Source organism: Coregonus clupeaformis, chromosome 18 (assembly GCF_020615455.1).
Source record: "Coregonus clupeaformis isolate EN_2021a chromosome 18, ASM2061545v1, whole genome shotgun sequence".
NCBI classification, from domain to species: Eukaryota; Metazoa; Chordata; class Actinopteri; order Salmoniformes; family Salmonidae; genus Coregonus; species Coregonus clupeaformis.
This window is the reverse complement of record NC_059209.1, coordinates 8,045,585-8,063,406: the sequence shown is the minus strand read 5'-3', so window position 1 is coordinate 8,063,406 and position 17,822 is coordinate 8,045,585. Positions and strand designations below refer to the sequence as shown.

The 17,822-nt window shown below is 44.4% G+C and overlaps 1 protein-coding gene across 1 annotated transcript; it reads left to right on the top strand.

Moving 5' to 3' along the window:
• Positions 1 to 6,238: 6,238 nt before the first annotated feature.
• Positions 6,239 to 17,443, top strand: LOC121587522 (aquaporin-3). Its single transcript, XM_041904534.2, has 6 exons — positions 6,239 to 6,525; positions 15,309 to 15,435; positions 15,663 to 15,800; positions 15,962 to 16,077; positions 16,184 to 16,401; positions 16,690 to 17,443. The coding sequence occupies exons 1-6, from the start codon at positions 6,418 to 6,420 to the stop codon at positions 16,877 to 16,879; spliced, it is 897 nt and encodes a 298-aa protein (XP_041760468.1). The 5' UTR covers positions 6,239 to 6,417; the 3' UTR covers positions 16,880 to 17,443.
• The last annotated feature ends 379 nt before the right edge of the window (positions 17,444 to 17,822 follow it).

The window sequence follows — 17,822 nt, the reverse complement described above, 5'->3', positions numbered from 1 at the left end:
AAATGTAAATCAAAACTAGACGTTGAACTGAGATCTGTGTCCAGTGGGTATAGCCAATGCAATTCTTCAGGTATCAGGCAAGGTTACTCATTATGCGACTAACTAACCAGAAAGAAGTGGTTCGGTGACCACGCACATGTGATGAGTAACTTTGCCTAGTGTTGAGTAACTGCCTGAGACCAGAAAAACTGCATTGGCTCCCCAAGCTAAATTGCCTAGGAGTTGGATTAGAAGGCTAAGATGTTCTTCTGGTGTACAGGACACCAGGTTCGAACCCCATCAGTTACACTAGTCTAAAATCAATGGGCATAGTGTGTGACATGGCTAGGATATCACTGCATGGTGGTGTCGTGTTGCTCTCCTGGTTCACGTCTCCAGGAAGCAATTGGCATACAGTTTGAAAATGAAAAGAGAAAATGCTAAATTGGGCGGTTGGAAAATGAAAACAGCCACTTTCCATTTCACTTTGTACATTACAATGATAGTTTTCTGTTAACCTTTTGCCATTTTCTTTACCATTTGCAATTAGCCATTTTTGATTTTGATTTTAACATTGCAATTTAATTGTGTCATGAATAATGCGCACTAATATGAAAATATAAATGCATTTATCACTTTCACATTTAATTTAAGCATTGCATTTTTGAACTGGCACTGGCTCCCCTCCATATGTTCCTGCTAAATGTAGTTTCATCTTGAAACTTTCTTTGGAAGCAGTTCCTTGTGATTGGGATTCCTGCTAGTGCTATGTTCAGTTTAGCTCACTCAACTTTATCATCCCGCGGGGGATATTAATTTGGTCATCACACTTTACACAAAGACATTGAAAAGCGACAAGCACCATGAATGTACGTAAAAATGTGTTGACATACTGACTAGATGTTGAGGAAATTCCAAAGAGAGGCGATGTGTTATACCTAATCAAGCACCATTGTGTCCATCTCCCACATAATCATGTCACAATGGACAGATAATTGTCCGGACTTATTTTGTCCTCGCCCAATGTTGTTAGCTATCTAATTATTACAGGATTTCCTGCTCAAATCGTGACTCCTCGCACGTTGGGAATAATCTGGTTACCTGGTTCAACCTTTTCAACAATCTGTCTTTACTTTATTTATCGTGTCCTCACAGCTGCTTGCCTAACCAGCTGTAACTGAAGTTTGAACTCAGTTTGAACTCAGTTTTTAAAGTGGTCCTCTAGCTCAGTTGGTAGAGCATGGCGCTTGTAACGCCAAGGTAGTGGGTTCGATCCCCGGGACCACCCATACACAAAGATGTATGCACGCATGACTGTAAGTCGCTTTGGATAAAAGCGTCTGATAAATGGCATATTATTGATTTATTATTATAAATTGCTTTGGACTTGACTGTTACATATTTTCCAGTTTGTGATGTTTCATCACTGTTCATCAGTGATTTATGTAGTTTTGTCTACATTAACACTTAGGATGTTAGGAGATCTGCACTGATTATCCCTTAATTAAACAAAAACTTTGGGAAAATGTGCCCATCTACGTGATGCTGAAGTAGTGCTGAGATGGGAGACCTGCTGTATTAGTGTTGCCCCAAAAGGCTTGATCAGAGTGGACAGTGTACCACAGTAGTTTTTGTAGGATTTGACTAAGATTTCACATATACCAGCTCCTTCTAAGAGGCTATTTCCATCATCAGTCTGTAAACGATTGCATTATGTTTTACGAAAACATATTTCACAAAAATTTTACCTATTCCAAAACTGGATGTATGGCCATGTGAGGAACTGCAGGTGAGTAGTTTGCGTAGCGGACTCTGAATGTCTGAGTTAACATACATAGAATCCAACACACGCACGCACAAACACTCACTTTACTAGGATAGTATTTACCATAAGAACAACAAATCACATAAAACTACACAGACACGCTAGACCAGCTCCTTCTAAGAGGCTATAGGAGGGTTGGTGAACCTGAGATCTAGTGTGTAGTCAAGGTGAGGAACTCAATATAGTTTTACACTGTCACTGCAAAGCTCCACAGCTGATAAAGTTGAGGCTTAGTTGTATGTGTTGGTGCGTGTGTTGGATTCTAGCTGTTTATGTACTGTGTTTGTGTCAGTGTAATATGTGTGGGTAGACTCCAGTGAGTGTGCATAGAGCCAGTGCAAGAGAGTGTCATGACTGTCCTGTGAGGATCCAATGGGTCAGATCAGCTTGGCAATGGTTTACAGTAACCAGGCCTCTCTCACACACAGAAGAGGGGAGGAGGGGACTGGGCCGGTTTGACAGCTTACACCCTGTCGTAAATTAAAGGAGAGGAGGTCTAGGGTCTCCCTCTCCAGTATTTAGCAAAGGAATGTCTTTGTTAACAGACAATATTCCTGCTGAAACTCTAAACACATTAAAAAGTGAATACTGGAACAATATTTCTAACATAAGAATGTGAGGATCTAAAGAATAATCATGTCATATTGTTTAGTATTTTGTGATGTCATTAAGAATGGTATCAAGAAAATATTGTCACTTGGAAAGTATACACACTGTATGTGTCAGGTTTTCATCCTTTATGTTGTGTAGTAGATATGAAAACTGAGAAGAAGGACTAAGAAGAAGGACATTGTGACCTCTGGTGGACAATCAGAGCCTTACAAGTGACCCACGGGAGAACCAGCAAAACCTCCTTTCCAAGAAGGCTTGGTTTCAACAGAGATAGACGACGAACAAAGACATCCACATGTAAATACATTCATGATTTCTTACTCCAAACGGGCGGTGGTTTGTGTGCAAAGTAAATGATTACTGTGAGTGTAGTTTCCAAATGTACGATAAGTGTTGTGTCTCTCCTTCTCTCTCTCGCTCTCTATCCCTCCCTCTTTGGTAACCAAGCAGTCATGTTGTTGTTAGTCCGCTAGGGACTTTTTGTCATGTATTAAGTGTGTATGTTATTCTGTGTTATTATTTAGTTAGCTAGTAAATAAATAATTAAACCAATTTCCGTAGTGCTGAATCATAAGTAAAGCTGGGGTTCTTGCAGATCCAAAAAGTCTACGACCGTTCAGAATGACGATATGAGGAAATGATTAATACGTTGACTGTTATATACATATTGATAGGTAAAGACCTTTAGAGTTTAATTCGGGAGATGGTCACTCTTTAAACAACTTATTCCGTGGTGCCCCAAATCCTAATGAGTTAATTGTTACATGATTCATTTAATTGAGTAACAATTAAACATAGTTAGTTGATTCGATAAGTAACAGTCATCAGATTAATGAAAGTCATGACAAGAGTCAGTGCAACAACAAAAAAAGGGGTCAATGCAAATAATCTGGGTAGCCACTTGATCAACTGTTCATCAGTCTTATGGCTTGGATGTATAAGCTGTTCAGGAGCCTTTCGCTTGCTGTGCGGTAGCAGAGAGAACAATCTATGACTTGGGAGGCTGGAGTCATTGACAAAAATACATTTCTATACCACCTGGTATGGAGGTCCTGGATGGCAGGGAGCTCGGCCCTTGTGATCTACTGGTCCATATGCACTATTCTATGTAGCACCTTGCGGTCAGATTCCAAGCAGTTGCTGTACCAAGCAGTGATGCAGCCGGTCAAGATGCTTTCAATGGTGCAGCTGGAGAACTTTTGGAGGATCTGAGGGCCCATGCCAAATCTTTTCAGCCTCCTGAGGGGGAAGAGGTGTTGTCGTGCCCTCTTCACGACTGTGTTGGTGTGTTTGGACCATGATAGGTCCTTAGTGATGTGGACACCGAGGAACTTGAAGCTCTCGACCTGCTCCACTACAGTCCCATCAATGTGAATGAGGACGTGCTTGGCCCTCCGTTTCCTGTAGTCCACGATCAGCTCCTTTGTCTTGCTGACGTTGAGGGAGAGGTTGTTGTCCTGGCACCACACTGCCAGGTCTCTGACCTACTCCCTATAGGTTGTCTCATCATTGTCGGTGATCAGGCCTACCATTGTTGCGTTGTCTGCAAACTTAATGATGGTGTTGGAGTCATGCGCTGGCACACAGTCGTGGGTGAACAAGGAGTACAGCAGTGGACTGAGCACGCACCCCTGAGGGGCAGCCGTGTTGAGGCTCAGCATGGCGGATTTGTTGTTGCCTACCCTCACCACCTCAGGGCGGCCCTTCAGGAAGTCCAGGATCCAATTGTAGAGGGAGGTGTTCAGTCCCAGGATCCTTAGCTTAGTGATGAGCTTGAAGGGCACTATGGTGTTGAATGCTGAGCTGTAGTCAATTAACAGCATTCTCATGTAGGTGTTCCTTTTGTCCAGGTGGGAAAGGGCAGTGTGGAGTGCAATAGAGATTGCGTCATCTGTTGGGCCGGTATGCTAATTGAAGTTGGGTCCAGGCTGTCTGGGATGATGGTGCTGTTGTGAGCCATGACCAGCCTTTCAAAGCATTTCATGGTTATAGATGTGAGTGCTATGGGGCGATAGTCATTTAGACAGGTTACCTTGGCGTTCTTGGGCACAGGGACTAGGGTCTGCTTGAAACATGTAGGTATTACAGACTGGGTCAGGGAGAGGTCGAAAATGTCAGTGAAGACACTTCCCAGCTGGTCAGCACATGCTCGAAGTACGCGTCCTGGTAATCCGTCTGGCCCTGCGGCCTTTTGAATGTTAACCTGTTTAAAGGTCTTACTCACATGGGCTATGGAGAGCGTAATCACACAGTCGTCCGGAACAGCTGGTACTCTCATGCATGATTCTGTGTAGCTTGCCTCGAAGCGAGCATAGAAGGCATTTAGCTCGTCTGGTAGGCTCGCGTCACTGGGCAGCTCACGGCTGGGTTTCCTTTTGTAATCTGTGATTTTTGCAAGCCCTACAACATCCGACCAGCGCCAGAGCCGGTGTAGGATACGGTCTTAGTCCTGTATTGACACTTTACCTGTTTGATGGTTCGTCGGCAGGCGTAACGGGATTTCTTATAAGCATCTGGATTAGTGTCCCGCTCCTTGAAAGTGGCAGCTCTAGCCCTTAGCTCAGTGCAGATGTTGCCTGTAATCCATGGCTTCTGGTTGGGATATGTACGTACGGTCACTGTGGGGACGACGTAGTCGGTGCACTTATTAATGAAGCCAGTGACTGATGTGGTAAACTCCTTTATGTCATCGGATGAACCCCGGAACATATTCCAGTCTGTGCTGGTTAAACAGTCCTGTAGCTTAGCATCCGCTTCCTCCGACCACTTCCGTATTGAGCGTATCACTGGTACCTCCTGTTTGAGTTTTTTGCTTGTAAGCAGGAATCAGGAGGACAGAGTTGTGGTCAGATTTGCCAAATGGAGTGCTAGAGAGAGCTGTGTATGTGTTTCTGTGTGGAGTAAAGGTGATAAAGTTGTTTTGCCTCTAGTTGCACAGTTGACATGCTGGTAGAAATGAGGTAAGACGGATTTCAGTTTTCTTGCATTAAAATATGGGTGAAGTAGGCAATAATTATCTTTCTTTTTCGGTATCAGACCTGCCTAATTCTCACTTGAAACACTTTTTGTGTGCCAAATTCTCACTTTTTGTGTTTTGTTGGCTAAACTACACATTCTGTTAACATCTAAGTCCAGAGTGATCTGTTCTTGCAATTTGTAGTCTATAACATTTCAGATTTAGATATGATAATGTTTGGATGTAGTGAACTACTTTTTCTAAGTAACTTCAGTTAAGTAAGCTATCTTTTTCTTAAGGGTAGCTTTAGTGTAGCTTAACTTCTTCCAGTGTGAAGTCATTGGTGGCTTGGTAAACTATATTTTCAGAGTAGCTTCCCTAACACTGGTTGCAATATTAAATACAATGTTGGATATAACAGAAAAGAACATGAAGGTAGATCATATTTGATCAAGAACTGATTGCAATCTATGCTGTCGGAGTCAAGTGGAATGCAATGTACTCCAGTCCCTCAACAGAATAGACAAAACGTTATTGGTGTTAGAAGCATACCTTTTGAGCAGTTATTGGCATATAATGACTCACACCTCTATTCAAACCAGACAACGCAGGAAATAGTACATGGTGATAAAGTTTCAGGCAGAGAAGAAAGAAACAGTGAGAAGAGAGTGAGAACCAGATGAGGACAAGAAAGACCAACAGAGAGAGAGAGGGTGTGTATGAGTTTGAATCAGTGAGAAAGAGCAGAGGGGGTGGGAGTTACAAGGGAGAGAGAGAGAGAGAGACTGAGGGAGGGAGAGACAGACTGAGGGAGGGAGAGAGAGAGAAGTGAGGGAGAGAGTCTGAGGGAGGGAAGGCGTGAGAGAGAGGAGGGAGAGCGAGAGAGAAGGGAGGGTTCGAGGGGGCTGGCTTTGGCAGGAACCACACGAGGTCCAGGTCCTATAATAGGAGGCCAGTGCATTAGCCATCACACACACACAGGAGGACCTACCTACTTGCTGTCACCCAGTCATAATACAGGAGGTTAGCTGAGCAGCACTGAACCATGGGAAAACAGAAGATATTAATGGACAAGCTGTCACAGACCTTCCAGATCCGTAACTTGCTGCTGCGCCAGGCCCTGGCAGAGTGTCTGGGTACCCTCATTCTGGTGGTAAGAGCTCTGCCATCTTTTCACCTCTGTCACCTCACTGACATCCAGATTGCATGTTTTACTGTGATGATTCTTTGCTACAAGAAATATTAGTATGAGCGTATTCATACCTGTAGACAAAATACTACTGAAGGTTACATGGTTGGCAATTGTCTGTTAATTTAATGTCTGTTAATCATACTCTGGATTAACAATAACCTGTGTATCGACTATTGTTGTAATGCCAAGATGTGAGAGTGATGGATACTGGTAAGTGAAACCGACATCAGTGTGCTGCTCACAGTATATCTTCCTCTACTGTCCATGTCGTCATACCGGGCTCGAACCAGTGTTCCTCTGCTCATAAACACGTGACTGTCCTCTTTGACAATGTAACAACCGTTTGAGCTATACAAAAGGTACCAATTGGATTGCTCCATCGGCGACATTTCAAGCTAGATGTGGAGTGAGCTTACGCCATGTTCTTAACTCCATTACATAAGTTCAGCATGGCTTTACAGGTTGTGCTAGCCTTTGCACTTGACCTCAAATTCTCTGGGGTCGGGAATGTGAGCCTCATATAGGCACCTATAAATTACACTCCTTGAGTGTGTATGAAAATATGATTGCTCTTGTTGGCAAGAACATGGATACATGATCTTTACTCAGCAAAACGATCCAGGACTCACCTTGCAACCTCATGTGCTCTTCTGATGTCATAGTTGAGGTGTGTGCATGTTTACAGTCGCTAATGAAATAAAGTCTTCACATTTTGCTGCCTTAAAATTACATCTATAAAGGGAATACATTTGGTTTTTTTATTTATTTTTAGCCTCAGTTTTGGATTTATTCCTGTTTTTCGGCAGTGTGCGGGTCTCGATCTCTTCCAGTATTCTCTAATTTTGATTCCTACGCACCTGGAACCAAAACTATTTAGTATAAAGGACACCGCCTGGTATAAAGGTCCTGGATGACAGAGCGCTCAGCCCCAGTGACGTACTGGACCATCCGCACCACCCTCTGTAGAGTCTTGTGGTCGAGGGCGGTGCAGTTGCCATACCAGGCGGTGATGCAGCCAGTCAAGATGCTCTCAATGGTGCAGCTGTAGAACTTCTTGACGATCTGAGGTCCCATGCCAAATCTCTTCAGGAAGACTGTGCAGGTGTGTGTGGTCCATGTTAAAGGGATAATTCATCCCAAATCTATATTTGGATAACATTTCTCATAATTTCCCTTGAGGTGTGTCTGAAGGCCCATGGTGACAGAATCCACGATTTACTTCTGGCTACCACCTGGAGTTAGCATATTAGCACCGTCAAATTTCATGAATGTAATAAGACAGACAGATGTTAGCAAAGCTGCACTGCAAGCCAAAACTTTCTCAAAAACACTTTAATACGTTTGGTAGCGTCGATACTCGCAAAGAACCCGTCCATGTTTTCTTCCCTTCGAGAATGTCGTTTTTTCTGCAATAAAAGTCACATTTTCAAATGCTCTGATACTTTCTATGTTTACCGGTCAGTTTTGTTCACATCTGGAAATCAATCCATGTCTATATCCTGCCCCAGGAGGAGTGTCTTTACTCACATTACTTTTAGCCAGCTACACACCATTGTTTGGACATTAGAACCTTGTTTGTTTGCGAGAGATGCGAGATATAACCGAAAGAACTGAGATAATATGTCTGACTGCGAAGAGGAAGAGGATGTTTGGGGGAGGCAGAGCCTTACTTGTTCGAACCGGAATACACTGGGGGCGGCCTGTCAGAAAGTGCAGGATCCAGTTGCAGAGGGAGGTGTTCAGTCCCAGGGTCCTGAGCTTGGTGATGAGCTTGGAGGGGACTATTATGTTGAATGATGAGCTATGGTCCATTTACAGCATTCTCCATAGGTATTCCTTATGTCCAGGTGGGAAATTGTGTCATCTGTGGATCTGTTGGAGCGGTATGCGAATTGGACAGGTGTGTGTGTGTGTAGAGCTTTAATCCAGCTTGTGTCTGTCATATTTGATCTTCATTCTTCATCTTGGTGACATGCCACAAGCCTTGTTAATAATGATCACAGATTTTGCTAGTCTATAATTCAACATACGTTGTGTGTAAGATGTAGGTCTACAGAAGACATAAAGCAATGCTTGACATGGACTGAAATAGGTGTCGGTGCTCATTTTGGATGTCGCTATTGTTAATATTCTTGCACAAACTCCACAATATTTATGAGCTAATAGAACATAGAACACAAGCAGTAGAACATTTGAAAGCTTCACTTTATCACAAAACGATGATATTTTAAGAACTAGTTTTAAAAAAAGACATGCACTTTTGTCCACCGTTGACTGGTAAGCTGTTGACTCTCTTCTTAGAGAGTGGTCTTTTTCTAGAAGGACAGATCCCTCCACTTAAGTCAGCTTTAATGGAACTGACAGATTAAATCTTCCCTCGGTCACTGACCTAAATGAATCCAGACCTTAGCCATCCGCCATGTTAAATAAACAAACAAGACAAACTCAACCACCCCTGCTATTTATTTTATTTATCTTGCTCTAGCAGTAAATGGCCACTTAAGAAAATGGGTAGTACCACTTGAAGCACCTACCAGATAAAACATCCAGTAAAGCCTACACCCTGCAGGCTTTCTAAACAGTTAAGTTTCACTGTTTTGCTCAGAGAGAAAGAGTTGTTCGAGAGATGACTCAGTCTTACTCACGGTCACAGGCTCTCTCACACCTGTTTTACAAAGCTTTTCTTCATTGCCTAATGTTATTGAAATACATTTTCTCACGCTAAGACAGGATCTCTACAATCGATGTCCATCTAGAAAAGCCTTGCATTGGTTCCCTAAAACACCAACTTTCAGCGTCAGAAAAGTAACACAAGCGTCAGAAACTTGTTGCACTTGCCAAGCGTCGTCGTCAAAGCACTATTTATTTTAAGATAGTAAATAAACGTGGACAGGTGCTATACTGCTAATAACAAAACATGATGTATATCTCCGGCAGGAGCATGGATGGAAAAGCACTGTGCTTTAAACCTGTTTTGTCACTGTCTAAGGCACTAGCGGCAGGTTTGGCATGTCTATTAAATAAGTGCTATGTAAAACGTGGATGGCAGTATTGGGAGTGACTGCAACAACGCAATGGGTGAAACCTGAACATGCCAAATATATTCACGCCCTCCAGGACATATATAGACGTCACCTGTCTTCAAGTTATACTATTGACTGACTAATGTAATGACAGGCGCTCTTAACGGATACTCGGGGATAGGGAGGCAGAGGAAGGAAGGAAGGGCAGGGTGTGTTTATGTATGTGTGTTTAATTTGTGTGTGTGTACGCATGTATGTGACAGATAGTGTGTGTGCATGTGTGTGCATGTGAGCTATACCCCTGCATATGGAGAACATATCTCTGCATTCTATACAATGTCAGGATTTGGAAAATAGTCAAACTAAACAACAGTCATTGATTAGACACAGCTGAATGGCTGTGGTGTCTCTGTGGACACTTCCATGTCCAGGTGGTGGAAGGCGGGCCAACAGGCACTATTTGTCCCTGAAGGTCAGCGGGGTGACAGGTCTTTCCTGAGATCTCCCACTGGGCAAAAACTGGTTGAATCAACATTGAATCCATGTCATTTCAACAACAAAAAAATCAATGTGATGACGCTGAATGAACATGGAAAACTGATTAGATTTGCAAAAAGTAATCAACGTAAGGGAATTTAGGCTTTTTTTCACCTAACCTTTCACCTAAATCCATTGACATGGTGACATTTGTTGTTGAATTCACATTAGTTGACAACTCAACCAAATGTAAATCAAAACTAAACGTTGAACTGACGACTGTTCCCAGTGGACTAACTGTGTCACCTGTGTGTGACAGGTGGTTGGACATACAGAACACGTCCTTGTGCATGTCACCACCCAGGGAACAATGCAGTCCTTACATAAACCCAGGAGCTAGGAGGGAGAAAACGACGATAATCTTTCTCTTTATATTACAGCTCCATCTATGAAACAGTCATTGTGTGCTATTCTTTGCTTAAATTGAAGGAATGAGAGACCACATGTTGCCACACGAAACCATGGCTTACCACACCAAATCACAACTTCCATACAATGTTACTAGGAGTGATGCTTTACTGGAAAAAGGTTGACGACTTCTTCACACAGTATTTTATTCACACACTTCACATCTTTCCTTTTGTCCCAATAGTTTTAATGTATATGGATGTTGGAAAAGACTGGCGGCATCTAAATCTACCCAGAGATTTCCTCTCCCTCCAGTACTGTTCACTAAAAGGGAATGCATGAGTGACCAGGTGTATCGGTAGACACTCAGAAGGAGGACACAGCATGAACTGCCTGACAGTCTGGGGGAGTAAGTGTGCAAAGTAATCATGTAATGTCATGGTGTAATGCTGTCATGACATGCTGTCGCTATCACCACCAGGCCATTTAGAGAGCTGTGATTTAATTTAGATAATTATCCTGTTAGACGCTGTCTTTTAAGTCATTTCTTACTGCATCATGAAACTTAAACGATTCAGTGAATAACCTTTTGGTGGAATTTGATCTGGCTAATTCAGTCAGCATTTGGCTCCATACTGACGCTTCTGACATTAAGATCCCTTTGACATTTAACTTCATGTCTAACTAAAGATGGGCCCCTCTGAAGATGTGGTATTTTTCCAGCCAGTCGGAAGCATGAGGCCCATTGGGCTAATCAGGAGCCAGAGTTTAGACTGGGCCCAGTGATGTTAAGCCATCCACTAGACGCCAAGCCCTCTGTCGAGACAGTTCCTTGTAGCTCACCTCAACATATGTATCCTGTGGTCTGAGCTGAATGCATCTGCTTCAGGGGGCCTTGCGACTGGCAGACCACACATTACTGTTATCCCCATAGTAATACACACACACACACACACACACACACACACACTATGCAGTATGTCCACTTTGGCAATTCTATAGCTAATTCACAACCATGACAGCAGCTTCTGAAACAGACGTCCTCTCACTGGAATGGCCTTGTTTCCATTCTAGAGCATATTTACATTTACATTTTAGTCATTTAGCAGACGCTCTTATCCAGAGCGACTTACAGTTAGTGAGTGCATACATTTTCATACTGGCCCCCCATGGGAAACGAACCCACAACCCTGGCGTTGCAAGCGCCATGCTCTACCAACTGAGCTACAGGGGACCTCTTCTATTATAAAAAATAAATACAAATAAAATAAATAAAAAAACACCAACAAACCCCATGCAGCAAACAAGGAAAACAGCCAAAGGGTTTATTTTAGGGATGGAAATGTTGGTCAATTTTGCTGCCGACTAACTGACCCTCATTAACCTCTTAAGGATCAGGCCCCTTTTTTTTCAATTTTCGCCTAAAATGTCATACCCAAATCTAACTGCCTGTAGCTCAGGACCTGAAGAAAGGATATGCATATTCTTGATACCATTTGAAAGGAAACACTTTGAAGTTTGTGGAAATGTGAAATTAATGTAGGAGAATTTAACACATTAGATCTGGTAAAAGATCATACAAACAAAAAAACATGCGGTTTCAAATTTCATCGTCTTTGAAATGCAAGAGAAAGGCCACAATATAATATTGCAGTTTAGGCACAATTTAGATTTTACATTTTACATTTACATTTAGTAGACGCTCTTATCCAGAGCGACTTACAGTTAGTGAGTGCATACATTTCCCCCCCCATACTGGTCCCCCCCCCATGGGAAACGAACCCACAACCCTGGCGTTGAATCGGCTTCCTATTTCGCAACAAAGCCTCCTTCACTCATGCTGCCAAACATGCCCTCATAAAACGGACTATCCTACTGATCCTTGACTTCGGCGATGTCATTTACAAAATAGCCTCCAACACTCTACTCAGCAAATTGGATGTAGTCTATCACAGTGCCATCCGTTTTGTCTACAAAGCCCCATACACTACCCACCACTGTGACCTGTACGCTCTTGTTGGCTGGTCCTCACTACATGTTCGTTGTCAAACCCACTGGCTCCAGGCCATCTATAAATCACTGCTAGGCAAATCCCCGCCTTATCTTAGCGCATTGGTCAGCATAGCAGCACCCACCCGTAGTCTGCGCTCCAGCAGGTATATCTCACTGGTCATCCCCAAAGCCAACACTGTCACGATCGTCTAATGAGGGAGACCAAAGCGCAGCGCGTTGAGCGAACATGACTTTATTAAATTAAAGTACTCACTACAAACAAACAACGACGAAACGTGAAGTCCTCCGTTACAATGACTGACAAGGAACAAAAACCCACAACACTAAGGTGAACACTGACAGTTTAAATATGGCTCCCAATCAGAGATAACGAGCCGACAGCTGACACTCGTTACCACTGATTGGGAGTCACACGACCAAACAATGAAACACAACCAAATACAACACAACCAAATGAACACACCCTGGCTCAAAATACACAGTCCCGGAGCCAGAGCGTGACAGTACCCCCCCCTAAAGGCGCGGACTCGACCGCGCCTACACCCCAAATAGGGAAGGGCTGGGTGGGTATTGCTCCTCGGAGGCGGCTCCGGCTCCGGGCTTGACCACCACCCTACTACAATCCCCCCGTAGTGCCCCCCAGTCCGATCTGACCCAGTTAGCTGGATCAGGACTGCCGACGCGCACCCCCTGGCTTGGCGCGTGAGGCAGGAATGGACCGGACCTGGCAGACGATACGCACCCCTTTGCATGGTGCGTGGAGCCGGAACAGGCCTCACCAGGCTGAAGACTCGCATCCCTGGCTTGGTGCGAGTAGCAGGAATGGGCTGAATCCGGCTGACGACTCGCACCCTTGGCTTGGTGCGAGTAGCAGGAATGGGCTGAATCCGGCTGACGACTCGCACCCTTGGCTTGGTGCGAGTAGCAGGAATGGGCTGAATCCGGCTGACGACTCGCACCCTTGGCTTGGTGCGAGTAGCAGGAATGGGCTGAATCCGGCTGACGACTCGCACCCTTGGCTTGTTGCGAGTAGCAGGAATGGGCTGAATCCGGCTGACGACTCGCACCCTTGACTTGGTACGAGTGGCAGGAATGGGCCGGACTGGGCTGGCGACGTGCACCACAGACCTGGTGCGGAGAGCAGGAACGGGCAGAGCCGGGCTGACGAGATGCACCACAGGCTTGATGCGGAGAGCAGGCACGGGCCGTGCCGGACTGACGACGCACACCACTGGCTTGGTGCGGGAAGCTTGGATGGGCCGGACTGTACTGGGGACACACACCACTGGTCCTACACCGGGATCTGGAACGGGCCGGACCGGACTGGCAACACACGCCAGTACCTCTCGCCGTGCCTCTACTTCCTCCATCCCCTCTTCGACCAGTGGCCCCCGTAACCCGGCGGCCTTCTCCGGCAACCCACTGGGCCGCTCTATCGCGGCCTCCTGCTGGTCCGACGTCGTGAGCCCCCCCCTAAAAATTTTCGGGGCGTCTCTCCTACCCGTGGACCAGGTCTCCATGTCCCTCGCCAGCCTCTCGCCCTTCTGCCATAATGTCAAGCCCTTCTCTTCCTCACTCGGCTTGACCCAGTCCAGGAGGCGAAGGAGATCTGTGAGGGATCTCCCTGGCGATGGCTCCTGGACACGCTGCTTGGTCCCATCTTGGTGGGTTTTTCTGTCACGATCGTCTACGAGAGAGGAGGACCAAAGCGCAGCGTTGGTAGCGAACATATTGATTTTAATGTAATACACGAGAATACAAAACAAAACACGATCATGAAGTCCTCAGTGACAACGACTGAACATAGAACAAAAACCCACAAACCCAAGGTGAACAATGACAGTTTAAATATGGCTCCCAATCAGAGATAACGAGCCGACAGCTGACACTCGTTACCACTGATTGGGAGTCACTGGACCAAACAATGAAACAACCAATAACAACCCAACTAATCCCCAAACACAACAAAAATGAACACACCCTGGCTCAATAATACAAAGTCCCGGAGCCAGAGCGTGACAAACACCTCCTTTGGCCGCCATTCCTTCCAGTTCTCTGCTGCCAATGACTGGAACGAATTGCAAAAATCTCTGAAGCTGGAGACTCTTATCTCCCTCACTAACTTTAAGCATCAGTTGTCAGAGCACCTTACCGATCACTGCACCTGTACACAGCCCATCTGAAATTAGCCCACCCAACTACCTCATCCCTATATTGTTATATATTTTGCTCTTTTGCACCCCAGTATCTCTATTTGCACATAATCTCTTGCACATATAGCATTCCAGTGTTAATACTAATTGTAATTATTTTGCACTATAGCCTATTTATTGCCTTACCTCCGTAACTTGCTACATTTGCACACACTGTATATATATTTTCTGTTGTATTTTTTGACTTTATGTTTTTTTACCCCATATGTAACTCTGTGTTGTTGTTTTTATCACACTGCTTTGCTTTATCTTGGCCAGGTCACAGTTGTAAATGAGAACTTGTTCTCAACTGGCTTACCTGGTTAAATAAAGGTGAAATAAAAAAAGAAAAAAAAGAACGTCATGCTCTACCAACTGAGCTACACGGGACTACCACTAGATGGCAGCAGTGTGTGTGCAAAGTTGCAGATTGATCCAGTGAAGCATTGCAATACTGGACTATTTTGTATCAAGTCTGCCCAAATGTGCCGAATTGGTCAATTCATAGATTTTCAAGTACATAACTATACCTAACATACAAAAATTATATTACTCTTTTTGCAGGCAATGTTGATGATCATTGTTTGTTGGTACCCATGCTATACCTTTCGTCTCTTCACTCTCTTTACAGATGTTTGGTTGCGGTGCAGTGGCTCAGCTGGTGCTTAGTGGAGGATCTCATGGCATGTTCCTAACCGTCAACTTTGCTTTTGGCTTCGCTGCCACCCTAGGGATCCTGGTCTGTGGCCAGGTATCAGGTACACACCTCATATTAGCAATACATGCACATTAATTAACTCACCAACATGCTTAGGCGTAGAGGTTCTCCTTGAGCAGATTTGTTCCCATGAGTTGTTCCAAGACTGAGTCATGTCTCCAAGTCGTGTTCCTAAATGTCTGTATTGGAAAGGGATAGTTGATGTCCATTTGGAGAGAAGCCGTCCTGCTTTAATGTTAAAAATCTGTCAACATGTGTGTTTCCCAGGAGGCCATCTCAATCCGGCGGTGACCTTTGCCCTCTGCCTGCTTGGGAGAGATCGATGGAGAAAGTTCCCAGTCTACTTTTTCTTCCAGACACTGGGAGCTTTCCTGGGCTCCGGGATCATCTTTGGTCTGTACTATGGTGAGTCCTCGGAACTGTCCAGGGATGGAACGGAAGCATCTGTTGGAGTCAACTCTTTGATAAGTCTTAATAACTTAGCCATAAGGTTGAATCTGTGTATAGCGTAACACCTCGTTATAGTTGATGTTATATCATAATGTGTGTGTGTATTCTCCCCTCAGACGCTCTGTTGGACTATGCTGGAGAACTCATTGTTACCGGGCCCAACGCCACCGCTGGCATCTTCGCCACCTACCCTAGCAAACATCTCACATTGGTCAACGGCTTCTTCGACCAGGTAAGCCCCTTTCTTCCGCGTACAACCCCCAAACTGGTTGGATAAGGAAATAGAACTACTAGTATATTCGGAATTCTCCATGTTAATGGAGGTATCTCTATCCCAGACGATTGGCACTGCAGCATTGATCGTGTGTATCCTGGCCATCGTGGACCCCCATAACAACCCCATCCCCCAGGGCCTGGAGGCCTTCACGGTGGGCTTTGTGGTGCTGGTCATCGGCCTGTCCATGGGCTTCAACTCTGGCTACGCTGTCAACCCTGCCAGGGACCTGGGGCCACGCATCTTTACCGCTCTGGCAGGCTGGGGCACCGAGGTCTTCACGTGAGTTCTCTCCCAATCCTCTTTGCCTCTCTGCATGCATCTGGTTCTCTCTTCACCTCTCTGCTTGTCTCTACACCTCTTCACATGTATTCTACCACTATACATCTACCACTCCGTATCCACTTCCTGGTTAGAGGTTTGTACATTATTGATATAAAGATTAAATAAAATGGGAGATGGTGATGATGGATCAAACAGGTAAAAGCAGAGGAGGCAAAGACTAAGAAAAAATATTGCGCAACTTCTTAGATTTGTCTCTCGCTCTCTCTCTTGCTCTCTTTCTCTCAGTGCCAATGAGTGCTGGTTCCTGGTGCCAATCTTCACGCCGTTCCTGGGCGCCATCATTGGTGTGGTGGTCTATCAGCTGATGGTTGGCTTCCATCAGGAGGGAGAGGTTCGCGACAGGAAGAGTCGGGAGGAGAGAGTCAAACTGACCAACATCAACCCAAAGGACGCCCTAAAGGAAGAGATGGTATGAGCCTCATAACCTACCACTCTCCAGCATCCTCCACCCTCCATCACCACCACTACCAGCATCCTATAACCCTATACTCAGCCTCAGTGGGGGTACAGTATGGTCTCCTTGAGGGCCGGTGGGTCCCTTCTCATTCTTGACTGACAGCTGTGTGTCTGTTAGTCTGTAAGGAGACAACTACAGTACGCACACACATTAAGGACCTCAATCTTTCTCTATAGCGTCGCTACAGTATATCTGTCTCTAGGCGTCCTTTGTCTTATATTGTAGCTATACAGTGAGGGGAGAAAGTGAAGACTCAAACACAGAACTATATTAATTCAAAATGTTTGGAAACAATGGAAGTTTATATCCTAGTGTCTTTAGCTCTTCTGTTTGGACAGTATTTTATGTTTTATACTAACATAGTTTTAATGATTGTATTTATATGCTGTAGACAGATAGTACATGTGTCCCGATCAAATGAAATGTGTACGTTTTAGTGAGTCCTTCAATTTCAATGTCAACCAGAGGCGTCATGCCCTAAGATTTTTTTTTGTATGTATTAAAAAAACAAACATTTTTGAATATTTTCTTGTTATTCATTACTAAACTTAATTTTTAAGCCCACGTTTTATCATTATTATTTATAAAAAGATCTGTAAGCGGTTGCACCACGGTGCAAAGAAATGCTTGGCAGGATGCTACAGTGGGGAAAAAAAGTATTTAGTCAGCCACCAATTGTGCAAGTTCTCCCACTTAAAAAGATGAGAGAGGCCTGTAATTTTCATCATAGGTACACGTCAACTATGACAGACAAATTGAGAAGAAAAAAAATCCAGAAAATCACATTGTAGGATTTTTAATGAATTTATTTGCAAATTATGGTGGAAAATAAGTATTTGGTCACCTACAAACAAGCAAGATTTCTGGCTCTCACAGACCTGTAACTTCTTCTTTAAGAGGC

Coding starts and splice junctions, on each gene's coding strand:
- LOC121587522 (XM_041904534.2), top strand. CDS start 6,418: ATGGGAAAACAGAAGATATTAATGGACAAGCTGTCACAGACCTTCCAG. Junction 15,801..15,961: donor CATCTTTGGTCTGTACTATG/GTGAGTCCTCGG, acceptor TTCTCCCCTCAG/ACGCTCTGTTGGACTATGCT. Junction 16,078..16,183: donor TCAACGGCTTCTTCGACCAG/GTAAGCCCCTTT, acceptor TCTCTATCCCAG/ACGATTGGCACTGCAGCATT.